Source organism: Balaenoptera acutorostrata, chromosome 5, assembly GCF_949987535.1.
Source record: "Balaenoptera acutorostrata chromosome 5, mBalAcu1.1, whole genome shotgun sequence".
NCBI lineage: Eukaryota > Metazoa > Chordata > Mammalia > Artiodactyla > Balaenopteridae > Balaenoptera > Balaenoptera acutorostrata.
In genome coordinates, this window is record NC_080068.1 from 108,075,487 (window position 1) to 108,103,040 (window position 27,554).

The following is a 27,554-nucleotide window of genomic DNA, read 5'->3' on the forward strand; positions in this document are numbered from 1 at the left end:
AAAGAGGACTATGGAAATACTACAGGAAGGGAGACCAGAACATCTGAAAGCCATGAGATGCAGAAGAGCACAGACGAGAGTTGCTGGAGCACAGTGAGCAGGAGGAAGAGTGAGATGAAACAGGGCTAGAAACCAGCAAGGTCTGCGATCTAGGGTCTCAAAGCTCATGTGAAGCAGCACGCTGGTATGTATTTCAAGAGCAATGAGAAGTTATTAAAAGGTTTTAAGAAGAAAAGATCACTTGGGCTCAGAAAGGGGAATGAATTAGAGAAGTATCATATGAATGGGGAGACCAGGTAGGATGCTAATGCACAAAGCCAGAGAGAAATAATCGTGACTTGGATTAGGGTATCAGCAATGTGGAGAGAAGAGTGGGAGGATTTCACACACAGGCACACACCTTAAAATCAACAAGGTTTGGTTCTTGGATTATAGAGTGAGTGGGGAGGAAGGGATAGTAGTAGAAACGATTCCCAGATTTCTGACTGGATCAGTGAGGAAGATGGTAACGCGTTACGGGATGCTGGGGAAATAGCTTTAAACAAGGGAAGAAAACAGTGTTTTTGACTTTATCCTTTCCTGTAATTTAACACTGCTTTTTCTAAATCATTTTGAATATTTAAGGAAACAACTCATTTTCCATAGTTTCTTAGTATTTATGAGCAATTTTTAGTTGTTCTGTTTCCAATCACTTCATAATCAAGAGACATTTAAAGAAAATTGGTAGGAACATTATAAATGCCCCCTTTCCCAAAGACTTATTTATAAAACACTTATTAAAATGGGAGGAAAGGATGAAACTTACTTTAGTCAAAGTTTCTCTAATTTCTTCTTTCAGTTGGTCACATTCAACCTGAAGCGCTTCTTTTGTCATTTTAAGATCGTCTCTTTCCTTAGTGAGAGATTTTATTTCTTCGTGACTTTCTTGAAGTTTCTCGGTCAACCTGAGACTTTCCATTTCTACACTTGCCAGTGTTTTTGAATCCTTGGTTTTGGATTGTTCTTTCAATAGCTCTGGTTCATCCATTGTTTCCTGAATATCACTGACTTCTTTCACATTAGGAAGTAGCTCCTGTTCCTCATGAAGCACTGGGATCTTGTGATATTCATAAAATACCAAGGTTACTATCTAGAGAGTGTTATCATAATTTTTTAAAGGGAAAAGATGAGGCTACTTTCCATAGCAATGAAAGTGATTTTGAACCTTCATGGCCTACCAGGGAGCACAAACTCCTATTTATTCATTTTCTCTTGATTCCTACTCAAGCTATTATTCATGACTTTTCTGCTAGTAATAGTCTGTCATAATTGTTTTTTTCTCCAGCTTACATCCAAAGTACACTTTACCAACAAATTATCAATCCAGTCAGTTGCATGCTTCATTTCTATACCAGTTCCCAAATGCAACAGGAGAAAAACCAGAATTGAGCAGATTATATCTCAATAAATGAATGGCCCCCATTCTCAGATGAATTCTAATGCTACTGCACAAATCTGTTATGTGTACAGATTGATTCCCCCTTTCCATGATCACTAGCAGTACCATGTAGCTTTGCACAGCATATTTCTGCATTTATCATACTGGAATTGAGAGATTTTTGTATATGCCTATATTGGGGAAAAAGAACAATGTCTTATTCATAGCCACAGTCTCAATGCTTGGCACATAGTAGGCTTTTAACATAGGTTGGTCCAGTTACCCCAATGTTTCATTTTCTCCATAGCATTTGCTATTATCTAAAATTATCCTGTTCATTTGATTGCTTATTTATTGAGAACCTCTTTCCACTACAAAGTAAGTTCTATGATCACAGAGGTTTTGCCCACCTTGTTCCCATTTTATTTCTATAATCCAGGACTGTACCTGCTACATTAGACAGTCAACAAATACTACCCAATAAATGAATGAACCATAACTCAGTCACTACCTACTGCTTATTTTTCTTTCAGAGAAAGAAAGGAAGAGGGGACAAGGAGCGAAGGAAGAAAAGACAAACCTTTTCTTGCAATTCAGTATTGGATTTTTCTAAGTTCTTCTGAATATTTATTATTTGAGCTGTCTTCTCACAAATGTTTCTTCTTAGTTCTTCAACAGTTTCTTGGTGTTCTTTTAGAAGCATGTGGGCCACTTTTAGTTCTTCTTTTGTTTCTAGACCCTTTATTAGCAAGTTAAATTTAAAGAATAATTGTAACAACATCATCCCAACATTGCCTCCCCCTTTCCAACTGACTCAGTTTTTAAAGAAACATTTAATAGATGAAAGAAAAGGGTATGACTTACTGTAGCTTCAATTTCTCTTATGTGTCCTTTAAGCTTATTTCTCTCTATTTCAAATGACTCCTGTAATTCCTTTAGATCATTTCTTTCTTTGGTTATGAATTTCATTTCCTCATAATTTTCATGAAGTTTCTGAACCAACTCTAGCCTCTCAATTTTTATACGTTCCAATGTTAATTCTTGGTTCTTTAGTTCATTCTTTAAATTTTCCATTTCATTCGTCTTTTTCTGAATCTCGGTCATCTCTTCTTGTACTCTAAGAAGTTGTTGCTGTTTTTCTTGGAGTTGTTGGCTCTTAAGAAATATAGTTTTTATAATTACCATTTTGTCTATATCCTCTTAAAATTCTTATGTAAAATGTACTTTGCCAAACTGAAATAATCATTATCATAGCCCTGCCTACTACTCCAGTATAAACAGACAAGTAACACTAAAAGTAAAGTAACCTTTTAGATAGTGCCTACAGTGGGTCAAATAGTGTCCCACCCCAAATTCAAGTCTGCCCATACTCTGAGAATGTGATCTTCTTTGAAAATAGGGTTTTTGCAGATGTAATTACTTAAGGACTGAGAAGAAATATTCCTGGGTTAAGGTGGGCCCTAAATCCAATTAGAGGGTCCTTATAAGAGACAGAAAAGGACACACAGAGACACAGAGAAGGTCATATGTAGACGGAGGCAGAGATTGGAGAGATGCAGCTACAAGCCAAGGGTACCAAGGACAGCTGGGAGTCAAGGACAGGAAGAGGCAAGAAAGGATTCTTCCTTAGAGCCTTCAGAGGGAGCTTGGTCGCCAGCATTTTGATTTTGAACTTCTAAGAGCCAGAATTGTGAAAAAATAAATTTCTGTTGTTTAAAGCCATCAAGTTTATGGTAATTTGATACAGAAGCCCTAGGAAACTAATATAGTGCCACTAGGTTAATCAAAGAAGTGAAAATGAGAAAAATTAAAAAAGAGACTAAATATGCAGATATAACTGCCAAATAACTATAATTCCACTTCTCTTAAAAACTTGGATAATTTACTTTCATTCCCAATAAGGTCCATATGGGGTGGCCCAAACAAACAATGAGGCATTAACTTTTACATAAACTTACTGATTTCACTTATTTAGGAGGAATATGAAATAGATGTAAGGTTTTAATATATTGTTAAGTTAGAGTAAAAAGGATGAGAATTAAGAGAACCCATATTAGGAAAAAAAATACAGAAGCACAATGGAAATCACAATATATTATCTGTAATGCATGTGGCACTACTCCTAGAATATACAGAAAGATCTCGGTGGGTGCGTTTTAGAATTACTTGGGGAGTACAATTGTTACAAGGGTCTTAGCTCTTCTATAAATTTTACAGTAGCACCTTATTGTAAATATCTAAGAGATGGTAATACAGTCATCCCTTGGTATCCATGGATCCCTGTGGATACCAAAATCGGTGGATGTTCAAGTCCCTTATATAAAATGACATAGTATTTGCATATAACCTAAGCACACCCTCCAGTATACTTTAACTCATTTCTAGATTACTTATAATACTGAATACAATATAAATGCTACATAAATAGTTGTAAATACTATGTAAATAGTTGCCTGTGTATGGCAAAATTCAAGTTTCACTTTTTGGAATTTTCTGGAATTTTCTTCCCCTGAATATTTTTGATCAGTGGTTGGTTGAATCCATGGAAGCAGAATGTGCAGATATGGAGGGCCGACTGTAGTGATAAATCTTACATTTTAGAGAATAACTAATACATCTCTATAAGGGCAGAATCTTTGTTTTGTTGACTAATGTATCTCAAGAGCCCAGAACAGTGCCTGGCCCATGGTGGTACTGTATGAATGTACAGTACTTGATGAATGAATATATCAAATGATTCGTTCAGATGAATGAAGGCCCCCTCTCTCATTTAAAGACTAAAAAAATATAATCCTCACAAAGGATGTTAGTTAACATCTCAGTAGGAGTTGAAATTATCCAAAATATTAGCATTAAGATCTGTTCATTGGCGAGGTATGTATTATTTCTGGAATTTAGGTCTGCTGGAATCAAATTTATTACAAAAAAAAAAAAAAGAAAAGAAAAAGTTTAGTCACAAAAAACGACCAGGAAGATAACTTAAAAAAGTCACCTTTTCCTTCAGCTTTTCTTCAACTTCTGCCAGTTTTTCACAGGTCCTAGAAAGCTCTTCTTCTTTCTTTATGGTATGGCTCTTTTCTTGTGCAACTATCTCTTGTTGCTTTTTAAGTTCATTTCCAAGAATTCTTAATTCTTCCTGGTTTTCAATGGTCTAGAATTAAAAAAAACGCTGAGATTAAAATACTAGCTTACATTTATGAAATCAGGTAAAAATCAGCATTTACCTTAGCCTGAAAATGAAGAAATCATGGCAAACTACATTGGAAAAGACTAATTAAAAAAAGAAAGTCTTAACTTAATCATATAAAGGTCAAGAATCTGCTTTTTTAATACTGTTTCTTTATTGCTCACCTTACATTCTTATCATGAGAATTAGAACGGGATTTTGTATTCTATCATGAGAGGTTTGCTCATTTTCTACCCCTAAGCCAAAAGAGACTTTCTAAGCTTTTGTTGACAATAGATGATATATGAGATATATATATATATATATATATATATAGAGAGAGAGAGAGAGAGAGAGAGAGAGAGAGAGAGAGAGAGTTATGGGCTTTTCATATGCTGGAATGACTTTGGTTTTATACATTGCTTAATAGCAAGCTCAAAATGGCAGCATCCTTTGCTAGCATAAAGTGGGTTAATCCTAGTTATTAAGCTTAAACAGTGATTTTCTCAAGTATCAATACCACAAAAATATCACAAGCCAGAGACTGAGAAACAAATATGACTTTTGTCTGTATTCTTATTTACATTCAGCAATTTTAACCAGACAATCCCAAGAAACATGGAAAACTACACAAAAGGTCAGGTTCTCCTGTGATTCACAGCAAACTTCTCAAAATATTAATTTCAATCTAGACACATTATATTGTCCCTAAATTTAGAAACAAAAAATAAAGTAGGTTTGAAAATATTGGCAAGCATTAACAACAAATAATTAAAAGTGAAATAAAAAAATTACAACAGCGTAAATAGAAGAGAAACATTTAGGAACAACTTTAACAAAATATGGGAAAGACCTGTACACTGAAATCTATAACACGTCACAGAGACAACAGATAATTTATAGAAAGATACACAATGGCCAATAAGCCATTTCATGCTAATAAGCATGAAAAGATGCTCAATATCTTTAGTCATTAGGGAAAGGCAAGTGAAAACAATGAGGTACACACCCAACAGAATGGCCAAAATTAAAAACACCGATACTATGAAGTGTTGGTGAGGATGTGGAGCCCTCAGTATTCTCGTAATTTGCTGATGGGAATGTAAAATGGTACCAACTACTTTGGAAATCAGTCTAGGAAATTTTCATCAAGTTAAATATACATCTACCTATGAGCCAGCTATTCCATTTAGATAGTTACCCTAGAGAAATTAAAAACAATATATTCATAAAAAGATCTGTATATGAATGTTTACAGCATCTTTATTCAAAATAGCCAAATAGTGGAGATAACTTAAATTTCTACCAATAGGATAAAGTCTAAACAAATTGTGGCCTGTTCATACGATGGAACACTACCCAGCAATAAGCAGGAGAGTAGAAAGAAGACACAAATGGGTGTATGCTGTGTGATTCTATTTGGTATGACGTTCTAGAAGGGAAAGGCAAGTGAAAACAATGTGATTAAGTGATTAAGGTAAAAAAAAAAGAAGGACAGTGACTATATGGGGCAGAGGGTAAGATGAGGATCAAATAGATCAGAACTCAAGGGGACTTTTTGGGGTGATGGGAATATTCCACATCTTGACTGAGGTGGAGGGTACACAAGTAGAGACATTTGTCAAAAGTCATCAGACTGTACTCTTATATCAGATACATTTATTGCATGTAAATTATACCTCAATAAAGTTGGAAAAATCTAAAATGTACAAAGACAAAACTGTATTGCTAAGTATACAGTGCTAAATCCTACCATTTCAATGCTTTCCCTTAGGTCAGTCTTCAGTTGTTCCTTTTCTGCTGTAATACTCTCTAACATTTGTTGCAGTTCATTTTTCTCCTGTATTAAAGAAAATATCTTTCTCTGTTGCTCAATTAGCTCATTATCCTCAACATCTGCAATCAGTGCTTGGGTGTTTTTGGCTTCCAAATTTTGTTTTTTATCTATGCCAACCATCTAAAATATAAATACATTAAAGAAGAATTTCTTAGTTAATAATAATTTTAATAATAATAAAAATAGCCAACATATATTACTTATTATGTACTAGGCACTATTTTCATATATTGACACGTTTAATCATCACTATAACCTTATGAGGTAGGTACTAGTATTATCTCCATTTGACAGATGAGGAAACAATACCAGGGAGGATAGGTCACTTGCCCAAGGTCACCCAGGGAAGAATAACCAGGTTTTGAATCCAATGGTCTGGCTCCAGAGTGTGTGTTCTTGTGCTTGTTCACTGACACGAACTACCTGGACAGCTATAGATAATTAACACTTATCTTCATGTATGATGGGTTAACCTGACTTTATGAAAAAGTAAGCCGCCTTGAACTCTATCACTTTATTTTTTTCCTTAAAAGCTGGAAATCATTCCCTACCCCCTATTCCCAATTAATCTTTATTTTCAGAGGTAGTCATACTCACCAAAGCTGGAGTTTTATTACATGTAGAGGGCAAAATAATTTTGGTAGAAATATATCTCACATTATAATAGCATAATTCATCTTTTCTTAATATACAATTTTCATTTACTGCTTAAGAAAAGCATGTTATATAAATTCAGTTATCCATAAATAAGTCTTAACCAAAGGTAACTTAAAACATGAACTCCTTGGTAAAAGGAGATAAAGACTGACATTACAATTGTTGGCATGAAATTAGAGTGTCACTATATAACCTTATACTAGCCCAATAAATACATTCAGTTCCATACTGGCCACATATGTTTTAAAAAGTTTTTATAGTAATCTATAATTAACATTAGAAAAAAATTTGAAAAATAAAGAGAAAAAATGTCATCCAGTGTCACCAACACAACCGCTATTAGAGTTCTAAAATATTTCATTCCAGTTTTTTCCATTGCCTTTTTTTAAAACATAGCCATCATAATTAATTTACATATACAGGATTCATTTTAGCTTCTCTTTTTCACTTAGATCATATGCATTTTCCCATACTGCTACGTAATCTTCAAATTAGTATTTTTAGTAGTTGCTCTATTCTCTAAAGTGGATATGGACAAACCATACTTTGTTTAGTTAACCTCTTAGTGTTGGCAATATTCATGAGCTTCTGACAATGGTGCGCACAGAGCTAACTGCTGGGTTGGCCAAAAAGTTCGTTTGGTCAATGAAGACGTTGTTCAATACATTTCTTGGTGAAAATGAAAAAGGTGTCTTTTATTTTTACTTAAAATCAAACGAACTTTTTGGCCAACCCAATACACGAGGTGGGGAACATATAGTCTTTGGGAGCAGTTTGTCAGATATTATAATTCAGAAGCCTGCATCTTTACTCCTAAACAAAGGAATATACACAAAGACAAAGCAGACGGAGAGGAAGTATTCTACAATGATACCCAAGGTATGTTTCAAAACTGAACTCAGCCTAGGAAGTATTTCAGCTACCGTGGTTATGAGTAAAATCTAATTTCTGTTGAGACACACTAGAGAAATTGCATTTCCAAAGAGACACATCAAGCAGGACTGAAAACAGGTACTCCAAGGGATTCCTGATAGACCTACTTAATGCGAGTTCTGTGGTACCCAGATGAACAGAGGGGCCCCTGGAAATTCCCAGACCCACTCTTTTAGCTACATGGGTGATTCCAGCATGAACAAGGTTATCAAAAGAACAAGGTGATCTCAGACTTCCAGCCCAGGTTTCAAGATCTCTAATGAACAGAATGGCCCCAGAGAGTCCCAACAGACTCTTTTATCAACATGGACGCTTCTAGCCTGAACATAATACTACAGGAGCCAGTTGGTCCCAGTGAGTATAACTCTTCCTTTCCCTCACTTCTCCTCTACTGCCTCCTTCTTATGGGGCCCTATGATTGCATTTTTCATTTGTTTAAAAGCAGCTATACATTGTTGTATCTTATTCTAAAAAAACTATTCAAAAAACCTTCCCCTTGTGAAAGTAGAAGTTATAAATTTTAAATCAAGGTCAAGAACCTTTGGCCCATGGTTGATCCAAATTATAGATAAGCTGAGAACACAAGATAATAGTGGAAGTGAAAATGCTTTTCTAGGAGAGAAGGACTCAAGAATACGGAGAGAGAAGAGAAAGCTCATTTTCCAAGGCAGGAATATTGTGTGCCAGGGTAAAGGGGGAAAACAGAAGCTAATTAGACTATATCAAAATTTAAAGCTTCTGTGCAAAAAAGGACAAAATCAACAGAGTGAAAAGGCAACCTATGAAAAGGGAGAAAATATTGGCAAATCGTATAACTGATAAAGGGTTCATAACCAGAAAAATACAAAGAACTCTTACAACTCAACAACAACAAAAAACCAATTTAAAAATGGGAAAAACTTGAACAGACATTTCTGCAAAGAAGATAAACATATAGCTTACAAGCAGTCTGTGATATTTTGTTATGGCAGCCCTTGCAGACTAATATACCTCACTTTAAAAGTCACCATTAGCATCCTAGTTTTTCTTATATATAATTGAATAACTAGTTAAGCAGTTATTCTCCTAAGGTCTCAGGACAAAATGAACCATTTTACCTAGAATGAATTATTAAGGCAAGACTTAAGCACCTAATAGTAAAATTATGGTCCAAACCCTAAAGATAGACACAAATACAACACATACATTGATTCTATAGCAAACTCTAAACAAATATAGTATACAAAATCCAACATAAAACAAATATTTTAGCCATAATTAATAATAAGCACTGAATCTTTCTTACATTCTTAGAATTCAGAGGGGTTTTTAAAGATGTGTAAATTACAATAGGCCTCAGAAAAATATCAGCTCAAAGTCCAAACTAGTATTTTTTTGTCTTTTCCTTTTCAAATTGATTGTAAGCAGTTATATTTGAAGTTATTTCAAAGATATTAGACTTAAGCGTGTAAATTATTCTGAGTTATTACCACTGTGAATAATAAATAAGATTGAGATTACTATCCTGCACTGAAGTGTTTGAGGTTAAGGAGAAAGCTCATATACAAGCATATAAAAACTTAGAACAGAAACACCCCTTACCTTCTCCTGAAATTCATCCTTAGTTTCTCCTAAGTTTTCCTCTATATGCAAATTCTTGGAAGTTTCCTCAGAAATTTTCATTTTTAGTGTGTTAATCGTTTCTTGGTGTTGTTTCAAAGACTCAAGAGCATTTCGTAGTTGTTCCTGGGTGTCTATATTCTTTGTCAGAGAAATAGAAAATAATTTCCATTAGAATGTGAAACAATGAAAATAATTTTATAGCTATTTCTTGATCATAAATAATAAATGATGGCTCCTGTAATGTTTTTAAAGAGGCTCTGAGATTTCAAAGTTTAATCAGGCAGAACCTTACCATGTTTATAGTATCCTGAATGTCATTTTTGAGTTGGTCCCTCTCAATTTGCAGGCTCTCTTGGAGTTGTTTTTGATCATCCTTTTCTTGGGTTAAGGTTTTTACTTCTACTAAGGTTTGTTGAAGTTTCTCAGTAAGCAGTGTTTTCTCCTTTTCTACAGTGTGCAGCCTAGAATCTCTACTTTCTAATTGTTCCTTCAGCTCTTCCACTTCTTTTAACCTTTTTTGATTCTCAGTTGTTTTCTGCTGAAGTTCTTGGGTTTTGTGAGAGAGCTTTAAGATAAGAAAAAGTAAATGTGAAAAGCAGAGCATTCTGTGACGTACACATGGAAGCCAAACCCCATTAAGACTAAAGATCATTTCCCTAGAGGGTGTCTTGTACCAACCTCTGTCTTCAAAGCATCCAAATTTAAACCAAGTTCTTGAGCTTCTTTAGAGAGATTTCCTATTTCCTGTTTCAATTTTGCATTCTCTTCAAGGACCATCTTATACTTTTGCTCAAATTCAATATGATGATTTTTAACATCTCGGAATTCTTGATCAGTGCTTTCATAATTCAACTGGGAAGTTGCTAGGTCATTTTTAGTTTTCCCAATTTCTTCAAGTAAATCTTGAATTCTACTTTCCTTATGAGCTACTTCAGAAAACAATTTATCTTTTTCTGATGTTATTATACAGAGCTCTTCAGATTTATCATGTATCTATGGAAAAGAAAGCAAACTTAGCTATGTTAGCAATATATGATCTACTTAAGCAATTTTCAGGAAAAAAGCTTTCTCTGCCTTACCTCAATTTCAAGACATTGAAATTAAGCAAAGGTTTGACTGAGGAAAGGCAATATTTTTATTGTGACATTTCTTTAACAATATATTATCCTGTTTAACTTTACCTTCAAAGTTTTGATTTCTAGTCTCTGGTTCTAGTAAGGATTGCATGGAGGACACTCAGTAGAAACACAGTCAGCATGTGCCTTTAATTCCTCATCTATCATTTTAAAGTGTTTTCTAACTTTCTGGCGTAGCAGGCATTTCATGGTTTTTCTTAGAATTTGACATATTTCTATTGCTAACAAACTGAGTCAGGCGTTTACAGTCTCTTGGCTGGAACTTTAAAATAAAATATGGCAAAATATTTAAGGCACTATTGCAAAGGTTTTTATTTCAAGGTAAGAGTTGTTTGCTTAAAAAACTGTTTACCTCCTTCCTTAGCATTTCTACTTCTGAAGGTAAAGATTTCAATTCTGAGAGCAAATTAACTTCTTTGCGCAAAGCTTCATTTTCTTCGACTTCCTTATTCAGTTCTTTCTGGAGATGGGTAATTTTCCTTTCCAATTCCATATTAGAGAGCAAATCTAGGAAATTTTTAGAAAGTTAAATAAAACAGCTTGCAGTTGTTGGGTAAATCTAAATTACATACATAGTTAGATTATTTAACCAGATTATATAAAATTTATTAAAGAAAGAGCCAGTGTTGGTAAACAACTCATCCAATTGTTAATCACCTTGTCCAAGATTGGGTTCAATTTATTTGAAAAATAACTTTTAAACCCTTATGGTTTGAGGTCCAAGGAAACATTTATAAATATTGATACCAAATGACATTAAAACTTCACATTAAGCGATTAAAAACACCAGAGAATAATGGATTTTTAATTATTTATTGCAATATAGTTGCAAAATCTTTTAGGTACATTTCTGTATAAAGTCAGATTTGCAAAGAGATAAGTCTGAAATGATAAAATACCTTTTGGAACTTTGCCATCTATAAGGGAGCTGAGTTTTGTTATTTCATTAAAAGAAGATTGTAATTCTTTCTCCAGATCAACTTGCATTTTCTTTTTCGCCTCCAACTGGCTTTGATATAACTCAGTATCATTTTCCATTTGCTTGCATGTACTTGCAAGTTCTTTCTATTGAGAGAAACACTGCAGATTCACAGAAATGTACTGATCATTGTAACTGTTTTTACAAATATTACAAAAATAACTTACCATTTTTTCTTTCAGCTTTAGATTTTCACTTCTAAGAAAGGCTGATTCTCTCTTGGCATCAAGAGCTACAGTTTCAGCATCAAGCAGAGTCTGTTTCATTTGTTTTAAGTCTTCAGTGTTTTCCTATACACAGGACAAAAAGGATTTAGTGAAATCTAACTTTGTTAGAGTTGGAAAAGACTTAACACGTACATGTATGTTATTCCTAACAAATCAAAAATGGTTAAAATATGAGAATTGCCAAATGTATTTTTAGAATAGATTAAAAAAATTAACATTTCCAATAATAAAAATATTTTAGGGAATTCCCTGCATTCTAGTGGTTTGGACTCGGTGCTTTCACTGCTGGGGCCTGTGTTCGATCCCTGGTCGGGGAACTAAGATCCTGCAAGTGGCACAGCGTGGCCAAAAAAAAAAAAAAAAAAAAAAAAAAAAAAAAAAAAAATTTAAAAAATTCTGGGGCTTCCCTGGTGGCGCAGTGGTTGAGAATCTGCCTGCCAATGCAGGGGACACAGGTTCGAGCCCTGGTCTGGGAAGATCCCACATGCCGCGGAGCAACTAGGCCCGTGAGCCACAATTACTGAGCCTGCGCGTCTGGAGCCTGTGCTCCGCAACAAGAGAGGCCGCGATAGTGAGAGGCCCGCGCACCGCGATGAAGAGTGGCCCCCGCTCGCCGCAACTAGAGAAAGCCCTCGCACAGAAACGAAGACCCATCACAGCCAAAATAAATAAATAAATAAAATTTAAAATAAATAAATAAATAAATAAATAAACCAGCAATGACTCAGAGTTTACCATCAGGACTGTTGGACGTGGAAAAAAATTAAAAAAAAAAAAAAAAAATTCTGGCTATATTTTTCAAAAGGATAAAAGCATTGTATAGAAGTACTATAATAATTCTGTTATTGTTTAAAAAGGTTAACACAATTGTTGCTCAGCTAGCTTGTTAAAGTTTCCTATGTATTTTTATTTTAAGTTACTCTCTGCAAAACATGACAGGTGACTTGCTAATAGTTAAAATTAAGGATGTTAAATCACAAATTAAAAAGAAAAAGATAAATAATCCAATAGAAAAATAGAGAAAAGATATGAACAGGCAACTCACAGAGGAGAAAATGCAAATGACTGATAAATACATGAAAAAAAATCCACAGTCTCATTTTTAGAAAGAAGTGGCATTTCAACATGACTTGCACTTACATGAATTCAACCATATGTCCTTGGCAAAATACTAAGGCAAACATGCATGCATGAATGAATAAATAAATTGGATGAATAAAGAGAAAGAAATAAACAACAATTTAAAAAAATGGGCAATTCTATTTGCCATTCTATCAACAGATACTCCAGGATGATATGAAAGTGCCTTTCTTCCCAGGGCCTCAGAACAATGAGAACACTTTTAAAAAGAATCACTTGTCATTGATAGAGTACTAATAGAAGGTAACAAAAAGTACTCTGAAAAACTCAAATGAAAACAAAAGAACAATAGAAACTAATATTCTAAACTTTCCAGCTAGTAACTGTTGCCTTTTTAAAAAAGTGTTAAAAACTAGAATCCAACTGATAGTTTCTTGAAGTAATCAGGTGGATTGAAAGCAAATAGAAAAAAAAAGTTAATTTCACCATGACATTCAATACTATTTAATGCCATGATCTTATACCAACTAAAATCACCTACAGCTATAGCTCTGAAAAATATCCAACTGTTAAAATAGTTACATAATTATAACGAGAATGCATTAATATCTATTAATGAAATTAATGAAATTTATGAAATCATGCTCAATTACATGTTTTACAGTTCTAGTTACTAATCAATGTTAAGTGCTTACCTGAAGATATTGACTATACACTTCTGCATTTGTATAAAACAATTGAAAAACATTAAAATTTTTTGAATTACTGATTTTTAATGGAAGCTCATCTCTAACTTACTTACATTCAATCAAAGGATAATATCCTTAACTCTCTATGATTCTTTATCCATAAAATGGCAATGATACTAATAGTGCCTCTCTCATAGGGTTACTGACAGGATTAAATAAAATACTATATTTAGAACAATTAGAACAATGCCTGGCACACAGTAGGCTCAATATAAACATTTGCGATGATGATGATGATGACAGTATACTACAAATGCCAAAATGACGACACAACAAAATAAACCTGATTTTTACCGATGAGTATGACAAGTCCATTTCCATACTTCCTGACTTCTGAGAGTCTATGTATTTCTGTAGCTTCTTAATCTGGTCTTCCTTTTCTCTAAGCAGCTCTACTTTTGAACTTAGTTCATCCTAAAACAATTAAAGGAGAATGAAACAATTTAATTGGGTTTGAATTCTAAGGAATTAAAAAGAAATTACATTTAATAGTTTAAATTGGTAGATAGTAAAATTCAAAAAGTTGATATTTAAAGAATATAATTCCTTCTATTTTCTGAAATCATGTTCAATTACATATGATGTATGTTTTATAGTTTTTGTTCCTTATCAATAGAAATACCAACATAAATGCTCACCTCAAGATCTTGATTATACACTTCTGCATGCTTAACTAAATTCTTTAAGTTGGAAATTTCATGAATTAGTTGCATCTGTAAGAGCATGTGAACAGGCAACAGAGCAAACCAATAGTTAATAAAGCAAAAAAAAAAAGAAAAAAAAGATAGCATTCATTCACCGCTTTAGAATCACCCAACACAATAAGAAAGACTGCGAGATCAGTCTAGTTCAACTACCAGAAATCAACTGTTCAAGCTACTGCAATGAAGCACCTCATTATTTAAAAATAAATAAATAAATAAAACCCAAACTTAACCAACCAAACGAAAAAAATCCCCATACCCCACAAAACAAGCAAATAAGAAAAAAGCCTAAGCATGACCCCCAAAACAGTTACGTCATGTTAATAAAGCTACAATAACGTCAAAAGCAAATTAGTACCCACCACTGTATAAGATAGAGTGGTAATCAAACTTTAAAAAAAACATACTTTAAATAGATTTTTGTTTTGGGTAAGTGAAGTGCAGAAATGTATTTATTCTATATGATTTTTTTCTCTTCCCATAAATTATCCACCTAGCTTTATACTGGCATACTTTTTAATGAGTTGTGACTTGGAATTTAGGTTTGGATTATGACAGTTTCATGTGGTACCTTTATAATATTATCACTGTTCACCAAAGCTAACGACATATGTATGGCATTACCAACTATTACCTTGCTGGTTTATTCTACAGGAAATATTGGAAAGATGATGCTATTGCTTTATATTGTTCAACTGTCTAAAAGTATAAAGAATACTTAAAGATACAAGTATTTCTATTAAAGTTTCCTTTTTATCGAAATATCTGTAGCATTAAATATTTGAGTACCAGAAACTTCTGTGTTCAAACGAAGTAAACTACAGTTTAACAAAGGTAAATGTAATTTCCCTGAGAATTATTTAATCATAATCAGATGAGTCCTTAAAGAGTAAAAGCAAATTCTAGTCAAATGTAAGGGACTTACAAAAATAGCACCTTGTTTAAATAATATTTTCTGGATGTCTAATTCAGTCCTGACTAGTTTTAGATTTTAGACTAGTGCTGGTTTGACATTCGTATTTTAGGTCAGCATGAGTCAACAGAAATATAATGTGAGCCAAATTTATAATTAAAATTTTTCTAGTAGCCACTTTTAAAAAAAGTAAAAAGAAGCAGGCAGAATTAATTTTAATATAATTTATCTAACCTAATATACGCAAAATATTATTTCTTCATGTAATCAGTATTAAAAAATTAATGTAATATTGCATATTCTTTTTTTCATACTTAAGTCACTTGAGACAGGTCCCATTTCAAGTGCTCAATTGCCATATGTGATGAGTGGTTACCATTGTTCAGCAAAGTTTTAGACATCTGTATTGATTATAATTTAAATTGGCTCTATCTTTTACCTTTTCTTCTGTTTCTAACTTTTGTGCAAGGAAACCACATTTGTCAGAAATGAAGAACTAAATAATCAACCTTAATCTTTGAAAACATCTAGAAAGGAAAGTTCCCCCACTTCTCATTTGAAATCACTCTTCATTTTAAGTACTGGTTCACATAAACAGAAAAAGATCAAGTCACTTTTGAAAAGAGCTGAGTACACTCTCCCAATGATGTATTGTTTAAGATGCAGGGCATAGAGAAAGTACACGATATGATCAAGTTAATCCACTGTTACAAAGAAAATATTGCATATTTCAACTGTAATTTTCAGCAGGTGAAATGAAATAATTAATTCACTTCTTAAACATCTCCAAGTTGTAAAAATTATAAAGTTAAATCAAGTTAAAATAGGTAGAGAGATGAAATTTCTCTTGTTCCCTGATCGTGATAATACTTGACCTTGTTTATTCCTTTCTTTTAAATTACTATTTAAACATCTTATATTACTGTATCCCCACTTGAAAATTATCCACAGCTTTAGTGATTTTTGACAAAACCCTTAGGAGACCAGGGCAATGGCCACATGTCCTAAGGCTGCAATTTGACCTTTACTCCGTTTTGGTTAAACTTTTCCCCAAAACGTAGGTTTCAGAACATATTTTGTTGCATACACCTACACTTGTATTTGTAGTTTAACATGAAATGGATATTGTAAAACTGTCTTTGAACAGAGTAAGTTTAAATTACTTAAACTTTTAGGTTACCTCACAGAACCTAGAATTTCAGTGTGTGTCCAAGTAAAAGTAAAGAGAATAGGATTATTTTCCCCCTTAACTGTAAAAAGGAAAAAAAAAATCGAGATGTGAGATTCAAGGCATATATTCTGTGTTATTTTGTAATCTTTTCGTGTGTGAGTCAATTCAGTGAGCTTTGCTTTTAATAATTAATTGAATGTATAAGTGATGTAAGAAAAATTAGAGAAATTACCGCTACACATATGCCCAAAGGTAATTTTATACCGTATATTTATAAGATATATACAAAAAACAGGTGAGATTTTGGAGTTAGAAGGGGACTTGGCAAGCTCCCGATCTAACTTCAAGGAGGAAGATACACAAAAAAGTAAGCACTGAGAGATGTTATGACTTGCTCAAAGCCTTGCCAATAATTCGTGACAGGCTCAAATCTGTGGTGAGCTAATAAACAGCAGAACTAGGGCTTCATTCCAGGTAGTTTGCTCCAGAGACTGTGCTCTTAACCACAACACTAGAGCACCCCCTCTCAATAAAACCGTTTACGAAGTCCACTGTTCTTTTCATGAAGTTTTACATTCTGTGAATTCACAAATTTTAAAACAAATTAAATGAAACTCTGTAGAGAAGTTATAGACTTTTGCCTCTCAGAATATAATACCTATGAAATGTAGGAGTAAATGTAATTTGTAGGTAGAACAGAAATAATAGTTTTGGCACAGAATTTTTTTTTCTTTTTAAAAAAGAAAAGTAGGTGACAAACTATGATACTGAGGAAAAGGAACTGTGTCCCTTTGGGCTCTCCATACAGAAATAAGTAGCTGCGAATTAACTCATGTTTTACCTACATCAAAACACCAGCTCTTATTTTTGAGGGGATTTGTGGATCACGTCACAAGTCTGATAACAGCTATGGATTCTTACTCCACAAAACTGAATATGCACTCCAAAATTCTATAGAATAATTTCATAGGGTCTATGAACTTTAGGTTAAAGACTCTCCACACTAAGAAATTGCTTGAATCTTCTGGACAGTTACCAAGTCCCCAAAGTCTGATGGTTTATGGATTACGTTCTCTTAACATGTAGCCTAATACTACACACTTGAAAAATTTAAGTGGTCCATTTCATTTCTAAAAATTCCATTAAAACTATTCAGTATTAATTATACTAATTTTCACAGTAACTTTCTTATATGGAAAAAGAAATGTGCAAAATTAGCTTCCCTAGCTATTCTAATGTTCTAGCTATTTAGGAAAATATTTTCTAAAGAAAACAAAATCCATTAATAGGTAGTATCCATATATAAAACATTCATCAAGATATTAAAATTCATGTTGGTCTCAGTAGGAAATGGCTACGTTCTAGGCAGGACTTCTGATATGCTAATAAATTAAATATTTTAATATACAAATTATAAGGAAATAACTTCTTCAAGACAAATCCATCAATAGGCACGTTCACCAAACCTTCCTAAAGATGTTCTTAATTTCTTCTTCTTGTGCATAAGCACAAGTGAAACAAATATGATTCAACGCTTTTAAAAATAGAAATAAATTATTTCTCAAATTCTCTAAATTGTGTATACATATGGAAAATGGTTGGATCCCCAATATCTCAACCTTAGAAATACCTTTAAGAGAATGATACTTCATTTAAACGTGTGGTTTTAGTTTAGTTTCGTATTTCCACATCCTTTACCTCTTGATCTTTCTTTGTTTTTCTTTCTAGAGCCTCAAATTCATCCAAATCATTCTTTTCTTTTAATTTCAATTCCATTTCTTCATTTTCTCTTCTTAGTTGTTCATAGTCTAACACCAGATTATCATAGTTAGCACGAAGTGAACTCAATTCACTTTCTAAGTTTTCCTATTGCAAACAAAACCAAATTTTCAAGTCAGAGAGAATTCCACTCATATATTGTTTCTTTCCTTAACAAAATTTGGATTAACCAAATAATTAATTTAACCTTGAATCATTTGGTGGTTTAGACCATTTTCTTCTTCAATAACTTTTTAATGGTCTAGCTTGATCCAGAGTTAAGATAAAGGATCTGCATTTTGGTAAACTGGCTAACTTAGAATAGAAGACGACTATTTTGAAAGGGTTAAAATTAAAAAAAAAAAAAAAAAATCATATAAACAAATTCTCTGTCTGTGCCTGACTGGAAAAGTCGAATCAGAAGTAGGAGGTACGGCTCATAATGGGATACAGATCCTTAAGCTCCTTAGTAATAATGCTGATAATTTAACTCTCCACCTGTCTGACTACTATCTTATTTCTCAGGTAGCTCTGAATTTAGGAAGTGAAACTGAGGGATTATTTATTGACCTTTAAAACTCTAGTGGCCTTAATTAGAACCAAAACTGTTACTGAAATTAAGTCAGAGCTAGAAATGTGTTACAACAACAACAATAAACCCTGATAACAAATGAATTTAAAAAAGAGTAAAAGGATAATGCTCTGTAAAATACATTTAAGTTACCTGACTTAGTAGCTTTGTTGCTGGATTCCACTCTATCTCAGTTAATGTATCAAGAGTGTTACTGAAAATATCAGACTCTGAACAGAGAGCTATAATTAGAGGGAAAAGAAATTTATCCATAAACTTGTTACTTTCTTAAAACTCAAAGATAAAAAAAAAATCTGATCAGAGGTAATAAACTCAAATTAGCTAATATGTGCTCACAGTATGATCATAGCCAAGAATACATTAACAACAGATGTGATCATTTATGTTATTGTGTCAATTAAGATCACTGGTTAGAATGAGTGATAACATATAGGGGTCCTTAATACAATATAGGTAAAAAGGACAAATTCTAAATTTGAGATTTGATTATTTTAAGTAGATTTAAAAATGCCCCTAAAAATATTTATAACTATGTTGGAGACATAATTTTGAAACAGATTCCTGTGTAAACACCATCCTTTCAAGGTTAGCAGAGTTTAAGGCTGATGTTTATTATATGGATACTTATTTAACTGGATAATGATTAGAATAAAAACATGTGTGTTTCAACTATAATGCATTATTCTTAAGAAATCTAGAAATAGAGAACTTCATGAACGTTCACTTTCTTAAAATTACTTATTTTTATCATTATCTCCATTGTAATTACACCTAAAATACATACACTTTATTTAAATGTGTTTATCACATTAACTGAGTTATAAATAAAGTCTCTCTTTATAGGGATGTTTTTATAATTAAAAGTAATTGAAAAAGTACTCACATTCATCAATTTCTCCTAAAGTTACAGCAGCCTTATGTGTTTTTGTTGTTACATTCACTGGCATATTAAATTCATTTACATAGTTTGAGTCCTTCATTTTGTTAATTTTGCCAAGGCACCAAGTGACTCTTCGTTTTTTTTTAGCCTGAAGAGAAAGAAATCAAAATTACCTCACGTAGATCTGGGCTCAAACATCGTAAAACAAGGGAACTAGTTCCCATTTTAAAAAACCATTGGGACTTCCCTGGTGGTCCAGTGGTAAAGAATCCACCTTCCAATGCAGGGGACGCAGGTTTGATCGCTGGTCGGGAAACTAAGATCCCACATGCCGCAGGGCAACTAAGCCTGCGCCACAACTACTGAGCTCCTGCGCCTCAACTAGAGAGCTCCCACGCTGCAAACTACAGATCCCACATGCTCTGGAGCCCACACGCCACAACTAGAGAGAGAAAATCTGTGCGCCACTAGAGAGCAGCCTGTGCACCGCAACAAAGAGCCCATGTGCGGCAACAAAAGACCCTGCATGCCTTCATGAAGATCCTGTGTGCCACAACTAAGACCCGATGCAGCCAAAATAAATAAATAAAAACAACAAAAAAACTCAAAACAAACAAAAAGAACCCATTGACTTGGCAGAATTTTTACTAAGTCAACTTTAATATCTTACCAGTTTAAGGATAACCTGAGATAAGAAAACATATTCAAACTTTTCAAATCAGTATTTAACCCCATAATAAATTTGATGAAACTACTATTTAAATTACATATTTTATTAGAAGGTTTACTTATAAGCTTTTCGGGAATGCAACTGAAAGGAATCGGTTGACTCTCAACTCTTCAAGTAATCTGATGTTACATGGAAGGGACAGCTGTTGCTGCCCCCTTACAGCTACCAAAAGCACTTTTGGGTACCCAGTTCTGCTCCCCTCAGTTATCTGTTCATCTGTCATCTTCCCTAGCTCCTTCCTCTCAGCTTTACGAATGCTCAAGCCTATTTATCTGCTTTTGATTTTTTAAAAAAACAATCCCTTGCCTCCTCACTTTTCTCTAGCTACCATTCTCTTTTAGTTTCTACATTGTCTTCTTCCTCATCAGCTATCTACATCTTCCTCATCCCTTCAGGGGCATTTCTGTCTCCTGATTCTTATCCCACCCAGCTAGCTGTCTTCATCTCTCACTCTGCTTTGCTGGTTTCTCTTCCCCTGCCCACTTCCTAAGTGTTTGTGTCTTTCCATATTTCACAGCTAGCATTCTTCTCTTGTGTCTCTACTAGTACAAGCATTATCTCATCTTATTTGATCCTCTCAACAATCCTCTATTACTACATCCATTTTATAGATGAGCTGGGTGTCCAGAAAGTTTGGAGAAGCTGAGTAGAGTCATACAGCCAACTGGAAGCTGAGCCCATGCCTGTTAACTTCAGAGCCTATCCACCAACCATTCTACCGCATTGCCTGTCAAGATTATCTGCTGTCCCCAGAATATTCTGCATGCTTTCATGCCTCTACCATACACTACCCTTCTGCTTGAAATAGCCAGCCCTTTCCACAGCCTGCTCTGCAAAAACCTAGTTGTATATACATGTTTGACTCCAATGACCTTCACCTCAACTCCACGTGCTCCCAAAGCCACTCCTGGACCTTGTCATTATCTCAAACTCATAAACCCAGACCTGCTCTTAGTACAGTGGCTATCCTCCACTTTCTTGATCCAGTTAATCCCATTATAGTTATTTAGCTTATGAGGCACCTTACTTTATTCCTGTTTTTCTCTTCCTATCATCTTAGATTCCATAGATCATCACTTCAACCATGTTTTTGGGTCAACCGCCTCGAATTATTTGACCCAATCTCTGTTCCCCAAACCTATCCTAACACAGTGTACACTCAGATGAATTACACTGTCTTTTAAGACTTTATCAGCCTCCTGAACACTGCCAGGGCATACAGTCAGAAGACTGGTTGCCTCCATCACCTGGGTCCTTAATGCTTCCTGGTAAGACTTCTTTCCTCCTTGTTGGCTTTCTTTTCTATTCCCTATAAAGGCTATACTATTTCAAACTCTTAGCATTGTCTATGAACTTGTGTCTCCATCATCTCCTGCTATGACAGCAGAAAAATTAAACTGCCTACTTCAGAAAGACAATATAAGCCTAAACTTACAAAAGCATTACTTGCACTGATGCCTATCTTTTCCTCTGTCCTTGTTACAATGAATAGATGTTTCTCCTTCTATCTAAGGCCAGACCCTTCTACTGTATTCAAGATCCCATCCCTTTGGGTCATCTCAACCCACTGCAAGGTGGCTTTCACTACCAACACATAACTCAAAATTGCTTGTGCAAATGAGCTTCTTATTTCTAAATCCAAAGCATTTTTGTCTATGTGTATCTTATTTAACTTCTCAGCAGAATGTGACACTGCTGACCACTACCTCTCTGAAATACTCTGTTCCCTTGGTTACCACATTCAGCTGGTTTCCTTCTAAATTCTGAGCTAAACATGGGTTGCTTCAGGGATTCTTCTTTACTGCCTTTACCTAAAAAGCTGTTGTTTCTTGGGGTTTTGTGTTTGACTCTCTGTTTATTCCATTTTCAACATGCTTCCAGAGCAAGCTCATCCGTTCCCAGGACTCTAAATTGGATCTGCAGTAGTTAATGCCAAATTGGTACCTCCATCTCAGACCTTTCACATTTTCAACTGCCTGACATCTTAAAATGGAGATGCCCTGAATCGAACACTGAGCAGCTCCAGTGCTCTTCATTCAGTGCTCCTCAACTCAGTGAATACGCTACCAGCTACCCAGAGAGCCTAGTAATGCCAGCAAGTCATTTTGGATCCCTCCTCCCTTTCCCTGCCGCTGTGTCTACTTAATCACAAAATCCTGTTGAGTCTACCTCCCAAATAGCTTTCCAGTTTATCCAATTTCTTCCATCTCCAGAGCCACAATCATTGCAGAGGCCCAATCAATCTGATGCACATAGCAGCCGCACCTTTCCAAAATGCAATTCCGATTATGTTCCATACAAGGCATTTCCTTGTCCTTAGCATAATGCAATACTCAAATCCTTCACTGTGGTTTTAAAATGCCCCTGCCACCAGAAAGTCCAAGAAATATTCTGTTTTTCCACAATTTTAAGCTTCTGTACATGTAAGTGTCTTCCTGAAACACTATTCCTTACACCTTCCACTGGGCTATTTCCCACTCATCACTCAGTCAACAAACTGATCTAGAGCATCTTCTATATACTTAGAATGGTGACCTGAACATAATGTCTATTAATAATTATCTTAATAGTATATATTTATTGAGGATTTGCTGAGCAGAAAGTATAGTGTTAAGCATGTACTGTATGTTACTTCACTTAATTCTCACAACAATCCTATGAGGTGGGGATCAAGCTATATATCACAGATAAGGAAACTGCAGCAAAGTCTATTTGAGACATTGCTCAAGGTCAAGTGTTAGGAATTGATAGAACGGGGATTCAAACCCAGGTAGTTCAAATCCAGAGGCTATCCTCTTAAAAAAATATCTGTTGGATAAATAAATCCCTACTGTAGTAAAAACAAAAACCACAAAAACTGGAAGCCAGAATTTTGATCAGTATGTTGATCTATATTCTAGATCAATTTCCTGATATTAATATTTCTGTTTCTTTAAACAGAAAATATTCCCACATACTCTAGACATCTGTGGTTTCCAATCCCTAATTAATTTTATTTGAATTTCTTAAGAAGCATATTGCAAATAGATAACTTGAATATACTCTAGACTCTAAACCATGAAAGACTCCAAATAGCCAAAACAATCTTGAGAAAGAAGAGCAAAGCTGGAGGCATCATGCTTCCTGATTTCAAACTGTATTACAAAGCTATAGCAATCAAAACAATATGTATGATAGTGCCATAAAAACAGACACATAGACAAATGGAACAGAGTAGAGAGCCCAGAAATAAACCCTACACATATATGATCAATTAATTTACAACAAAGGAACCAGGAAGATACAATAGGGAAAGGACAGTCTGTTCAGTAAATGATGTTGGAAAAACTGGATAGCCATATGAAAAAGAATGAAACTAGGCCACTATCTTACACTATACACAAAAATCAACTCAAACTGATTAAAGACTTTAATGTTAACACCTGAAACCATAAAACTCCTAGAAGAAAACATAGGTGGTAAGCTTGAATCCTTGAATTAGGACCTCTACATTAGGGATCAGTATTTTTTAATGAACCTCTTCTCTTAGGTGTTTTGTTGCTATATAGGTAAATAGCAACACAAAAGTTCTGGATTTCTTGAATACACTGTATCAAAAGATAAGAAATGCATAACTATGTAATAAACACATAGGAATACCCATTCTATTCTCTGTATACCAAGTTTAAGTTGTCGTCTTTTAAATTTTACCTTTAATTCCTGTTGTGATGTGAGGGAAGAAGAGGTCACCAGCATCCGTGTTAAGTTTTGAATTTTCTCAATCTGCACTTTTTGAAGTAGATCTTTTTCTTCCAAAAGTTGTGCCATTTGGTCTTTTTCCATTGCCTGGGCCCGAGTCTCTAAAGAAACCTACAGAATGTAATATTGGGTTATGTTAATAACAAATGTAGCTAGATTTTAAAACCTCGAAAGTAGCTTAAAAGAACAGAAATTTGTATGTGAACTAAGAATTTTAATTTTATTGAAATAAAATATATCCTACCTGCAGAACACCAATACACAGTTACCATAATCAGTAATTTCTCAAACTAAAAATAAAGTAAAATATACATTTCTTCTCATGTCACTATTCTATATGCCATTACAATGCTGTTAAAGCAATTCTATTAGTTGCCTAAAAATATATAAATAGTAGCAGAGAAGTCATAAAAGCAGAGACTTGAATACCTACAGCAAAGGAAGAGATGTTTTCATAAGACTACCATTTGATATTTTAGCTTATTCCTAAAAAGATCACTAAAATGCAAGATTTATATAAAATAGAGGACCATAATAGTTAAAACAAACAATGACAAGTGATTATGCTATCTTATTAGATTGCTATCTCAGGGTTGGAAGAAAAATTCAAGTTAACGTGAAACTAGAGAAAGTAGTTTTAGGTAACTATACATGGTGTCTCTTTTTTAACCTAATTCCCTATGTATAATTTGTGACAATTAAAAAAAAATTATCTCCACTTGGCCCATTTGAAAATATCAAACTTTCCCCTTTGAAAATGAAAAACAAAATCTAAAATAACTTCAAGAAACCAAATCTTTCAGTTTATAGTAAATTAAACTAAAATTTTTATGAGTTGATTTCTTCTTAGTTGAAAACTGTTTTAAATTTAGGTCGCAAAACTCAGATATTGATGACTTAAGAATCTCTGGGCAATTAGGTAGATCTCAATTCTAAATCTGTCCCTACTCTTTACTGAAATACATGGTTCACACATACCTCCTCTAATTGCTTTTTAAGATCCATTATTTCTTTTCTGTATCTTTTCAGGAGAGCTTCATCACTTGATACCTCGTTAACGTAAGGAGTATTCTTCATATTTTTAGCAGTGCTGGCAAACTGGGAAAAAATACAAGAGTGTTATGTGCTCCATACACAAAAATTAATTAAATTAATAATATTTGGTCTTCTTGTAATTAAGTTTTGTAAAAAAAAAAATCAGTACTCTTCCCAGGTAGTGTAATACTTTTGAGTACAGAGTGCATTTTATGTCCCTGTAACAATTCTTGTAATGCTCCAGTCAAAAGCCTCTCTCCTTCCTTTGAACGCTATCCTACTTACTAGCTACTTAAGTATTAATCCAAGGCAATCATGTTGGAAGACAGGTCTTATCTTCCCTATAAGACTAAACATTCTGTGAAGCCAGGGACTCTATTTTCTATCTTTTTTTTCTGACAGTACCTCGACCCAGTGCTCAGTAGCTATTTAAAGCGATGTTTCTTAGAGTATGAGTATCAGAAGTAACTTTAAGTGGGTACATGAAGATATCCATTATATATAACATTGAATCCTTCACTGAGACAGCTATTCTACTGACAATTCAATTTCCTACTTGCCCCTCTCCTTTTTTTTTTTTTTTTTTTTTTTTAAACATAAAATGCAGGCCTTAGGCTCAGTGCAAAGGTAGGGAACAATTAGCTAGCAGGAATTTAGGAATTATTTTATTATAAGCACATACACATGTTTTTTGGGTCACCTTCTATTTGTTGCAAGTGATACTAGTTTTTCATTTATGGAACTGATATAACATTTCCTTTCATAATCAATTAAGTAAAAAAGTGAGTTTGTAAAAGAAAAATATCAAGTCAATTTCAGTAAAATAGCGTTGGATGTGGCAAAAATTGTGGAGGCGGGATATGAATGATTGAATTTTGGGAAAATTAAGAAAGGCTATTTAGTAGACAACACATCAATTTTATTTTAACGGGTATGTTCTGTGAATTAAAAAAACTACCTACTTTTAGTAGGTAATTTTTCCTTCTTAAAGATGATATCCCCTCCTATTAAGTTGAGATAAAAATCACACTCACCTGGAGAGTAGTAAGAGTTTCATCAAAAGACACCGGAGTAATTGTGCAGATAATACGTGTTTTTGCATTTCCTCCCAAGGAATTCTGGAGAATTCGTGTTAATTTGCTATCTCGATAATTTATGAAACCACTTAGTGAGAAATGAGTTTGGGAAGAAAAAGAGTAAGAATTTTTATGTAACAAAAGTGGTTGGTTCTTAATGTAGAACCTTAAAATAGCTACAGTTAAAAAAAAATAATTAATTACAGGTTACATGAGGCAGATCAAAACTACTAACTAAAAAATATTTAAAATATAGAAAGTAAATTTAGTAGGACACAATCATATGTATAAGAAGCCACACATGATCACAGAGTCATGAAAGCTTTTGAATATATGAAATAAGAACATTTATTTGACTGTCACTAAAATATCACAATTTTCGACCTAATGAAAACATAAGCATTAACAGGTAGAGTACAGTGAGATAAACATACCCAACTTGTCCATCACTAAGTTTCTTGATCACTTGTCCCAAAATAAATAAGCTTCGATTTATATTACAGCCTTCTTTGAGTCGCAAACCTGCATTTATTAAACAAATATAAAAACTAAAATCGAGCCCTGTACTGGATGATGAACTTATCAGTAAATTATGAGAGAAAGTAGAAATTAAAGGGACAGATGTTGAAGTCTATGCTTTGGACTAGATCTGAGCCCACCTTTAATACCACTGATGGAGGAGCTCTCTCCCTAATCCTCCCCCCATTAGGTGAATCAGAAAGTTTATCACCTGAGAGAAATGGCAAAATGAAAAAGATGACTAAGAAAAGAATAAGAGGGAGGGAAAGCCCATTGCCTAAAAGAGCTCCTCTAATTCCTCCATTCAAATCTATTTTTTCCAAACCTTCAAATATAGGCAACTATAGGCTCAAAACCAAAAAGAGTTCTCATTTTAATATTGTGAATATGCTCACATGACTCTAACATTAAAAAAAAGTACCCGGAAAAAGCTCTATTCCAGTTTTATGCCCCTACCAGTTAACCATGTTTATTATTTATTCTTCTAGATTTTTAGAAATACAAGTTCATATATATTCATTTCTCCCCTTTCTTTTTCAGACAAATAGTAGCATACTATACACACTATTTTGCACTTTGCTTTTTTCACTTGGCAGTATATTGTGCATCATATCAGTAAACACTGGTCTTTTTCATAGCATAGAATTCCATTGTA

At 33.9% G+C, this 27,554-nt stretch overlaps 1 protein-coding gene across 7 annotated transcripts in view; it reads right to left on the minus strand.

The window, feature by feature from the left end:
- CENPE (centromere protein E) overlaps positions 1 to 27,554 on the minus strand; it is a 73,891-nt gene that overhangs the window by 33,202 nt on the left and 13,135 nt on the right. For 5 of the 7 annotated variants that reach the window (XM_057547325.1, XM_057547326.1, XM_057547324.1 and 2 more), the window contains exons 10-29: positions 26,815 to 26,902; positions 26,339 to 26,468; positions 25,248 to 25,367; positions 24,222 to 24,380; positions 19,805 to 19,949; positions 19,054 to 19,142; positions 18,270 to 18,437; positions 14,422 to 14,496; positions 14,078 to 14,197; positions 11,895 to 12,017; positions 11,648 to 11,813; positions 11,101 to 11,255; positions 10,291 to 10,605; positions 9,905 to 10,177; positions 9,592 to 9,750; positions 6,337 to 6,540; positions 4,410 to 4,568; positions 2,282 to 2,572; positions 1,998 to 2,156; positions 806 to 1,096 (exon numbers count right to left, since the gene is read on the minus strand). In XM_057547325.1, the coding sequence (XP_057403308.1) occupies positions 806 to 1,096; positions 1,998 to 2,156; positions 2,282 to 2,572; positions 4,410 to 4,568; positions 6,337 to 6,540; positions 9,592 to 9,750; positions 9,905 to 10,177; positions 10,291 to 10,605; positions 11,101 to 11,255; positions 11,648 to 11,813; positions 11,895 to 12,017; positions 14,078 to 14,197; positions 14,422 to 14,496; positions 18,270 to 18,437; positions 19,054 to 19,142; positions 19,805 to 19,949; positions 24,222 to 24,380; positions 25,248 to 25,367; positions 26,339 to 26,468; positions 26,815 to 26,902 (3,389 nt within the window). The remainder of the gene's footprint in view (positions 1 to 805; positions 1,097 to 1,997; positions 2,157 to 2,281; positions 2,573 to 4,409; positions 4,569 to 6,336; positions 6,541 to 9,591; positions 9,751 to 9,904; positions 10,178 to 10,290; positions 10,606 to 11,100; positions 11,256 to 11,647; positions 11,814 to 11,894; positions 12,018 to 14,077; positions 14,198 to 14,421; positions 14,497 to 18,269; positions 18,438 to 19,053; positions 19,143 to 19,804; positions 19,950 to 24,221; positions 24,381 to 25,247; positions 25,368 to 26,338; positions 26,469 to 26,814; positions 26,903 to 27,554) is intronic. The other 2 variants (XM_057547327.1, XM_057547331.1) reach the window with 1 other exon arrangement.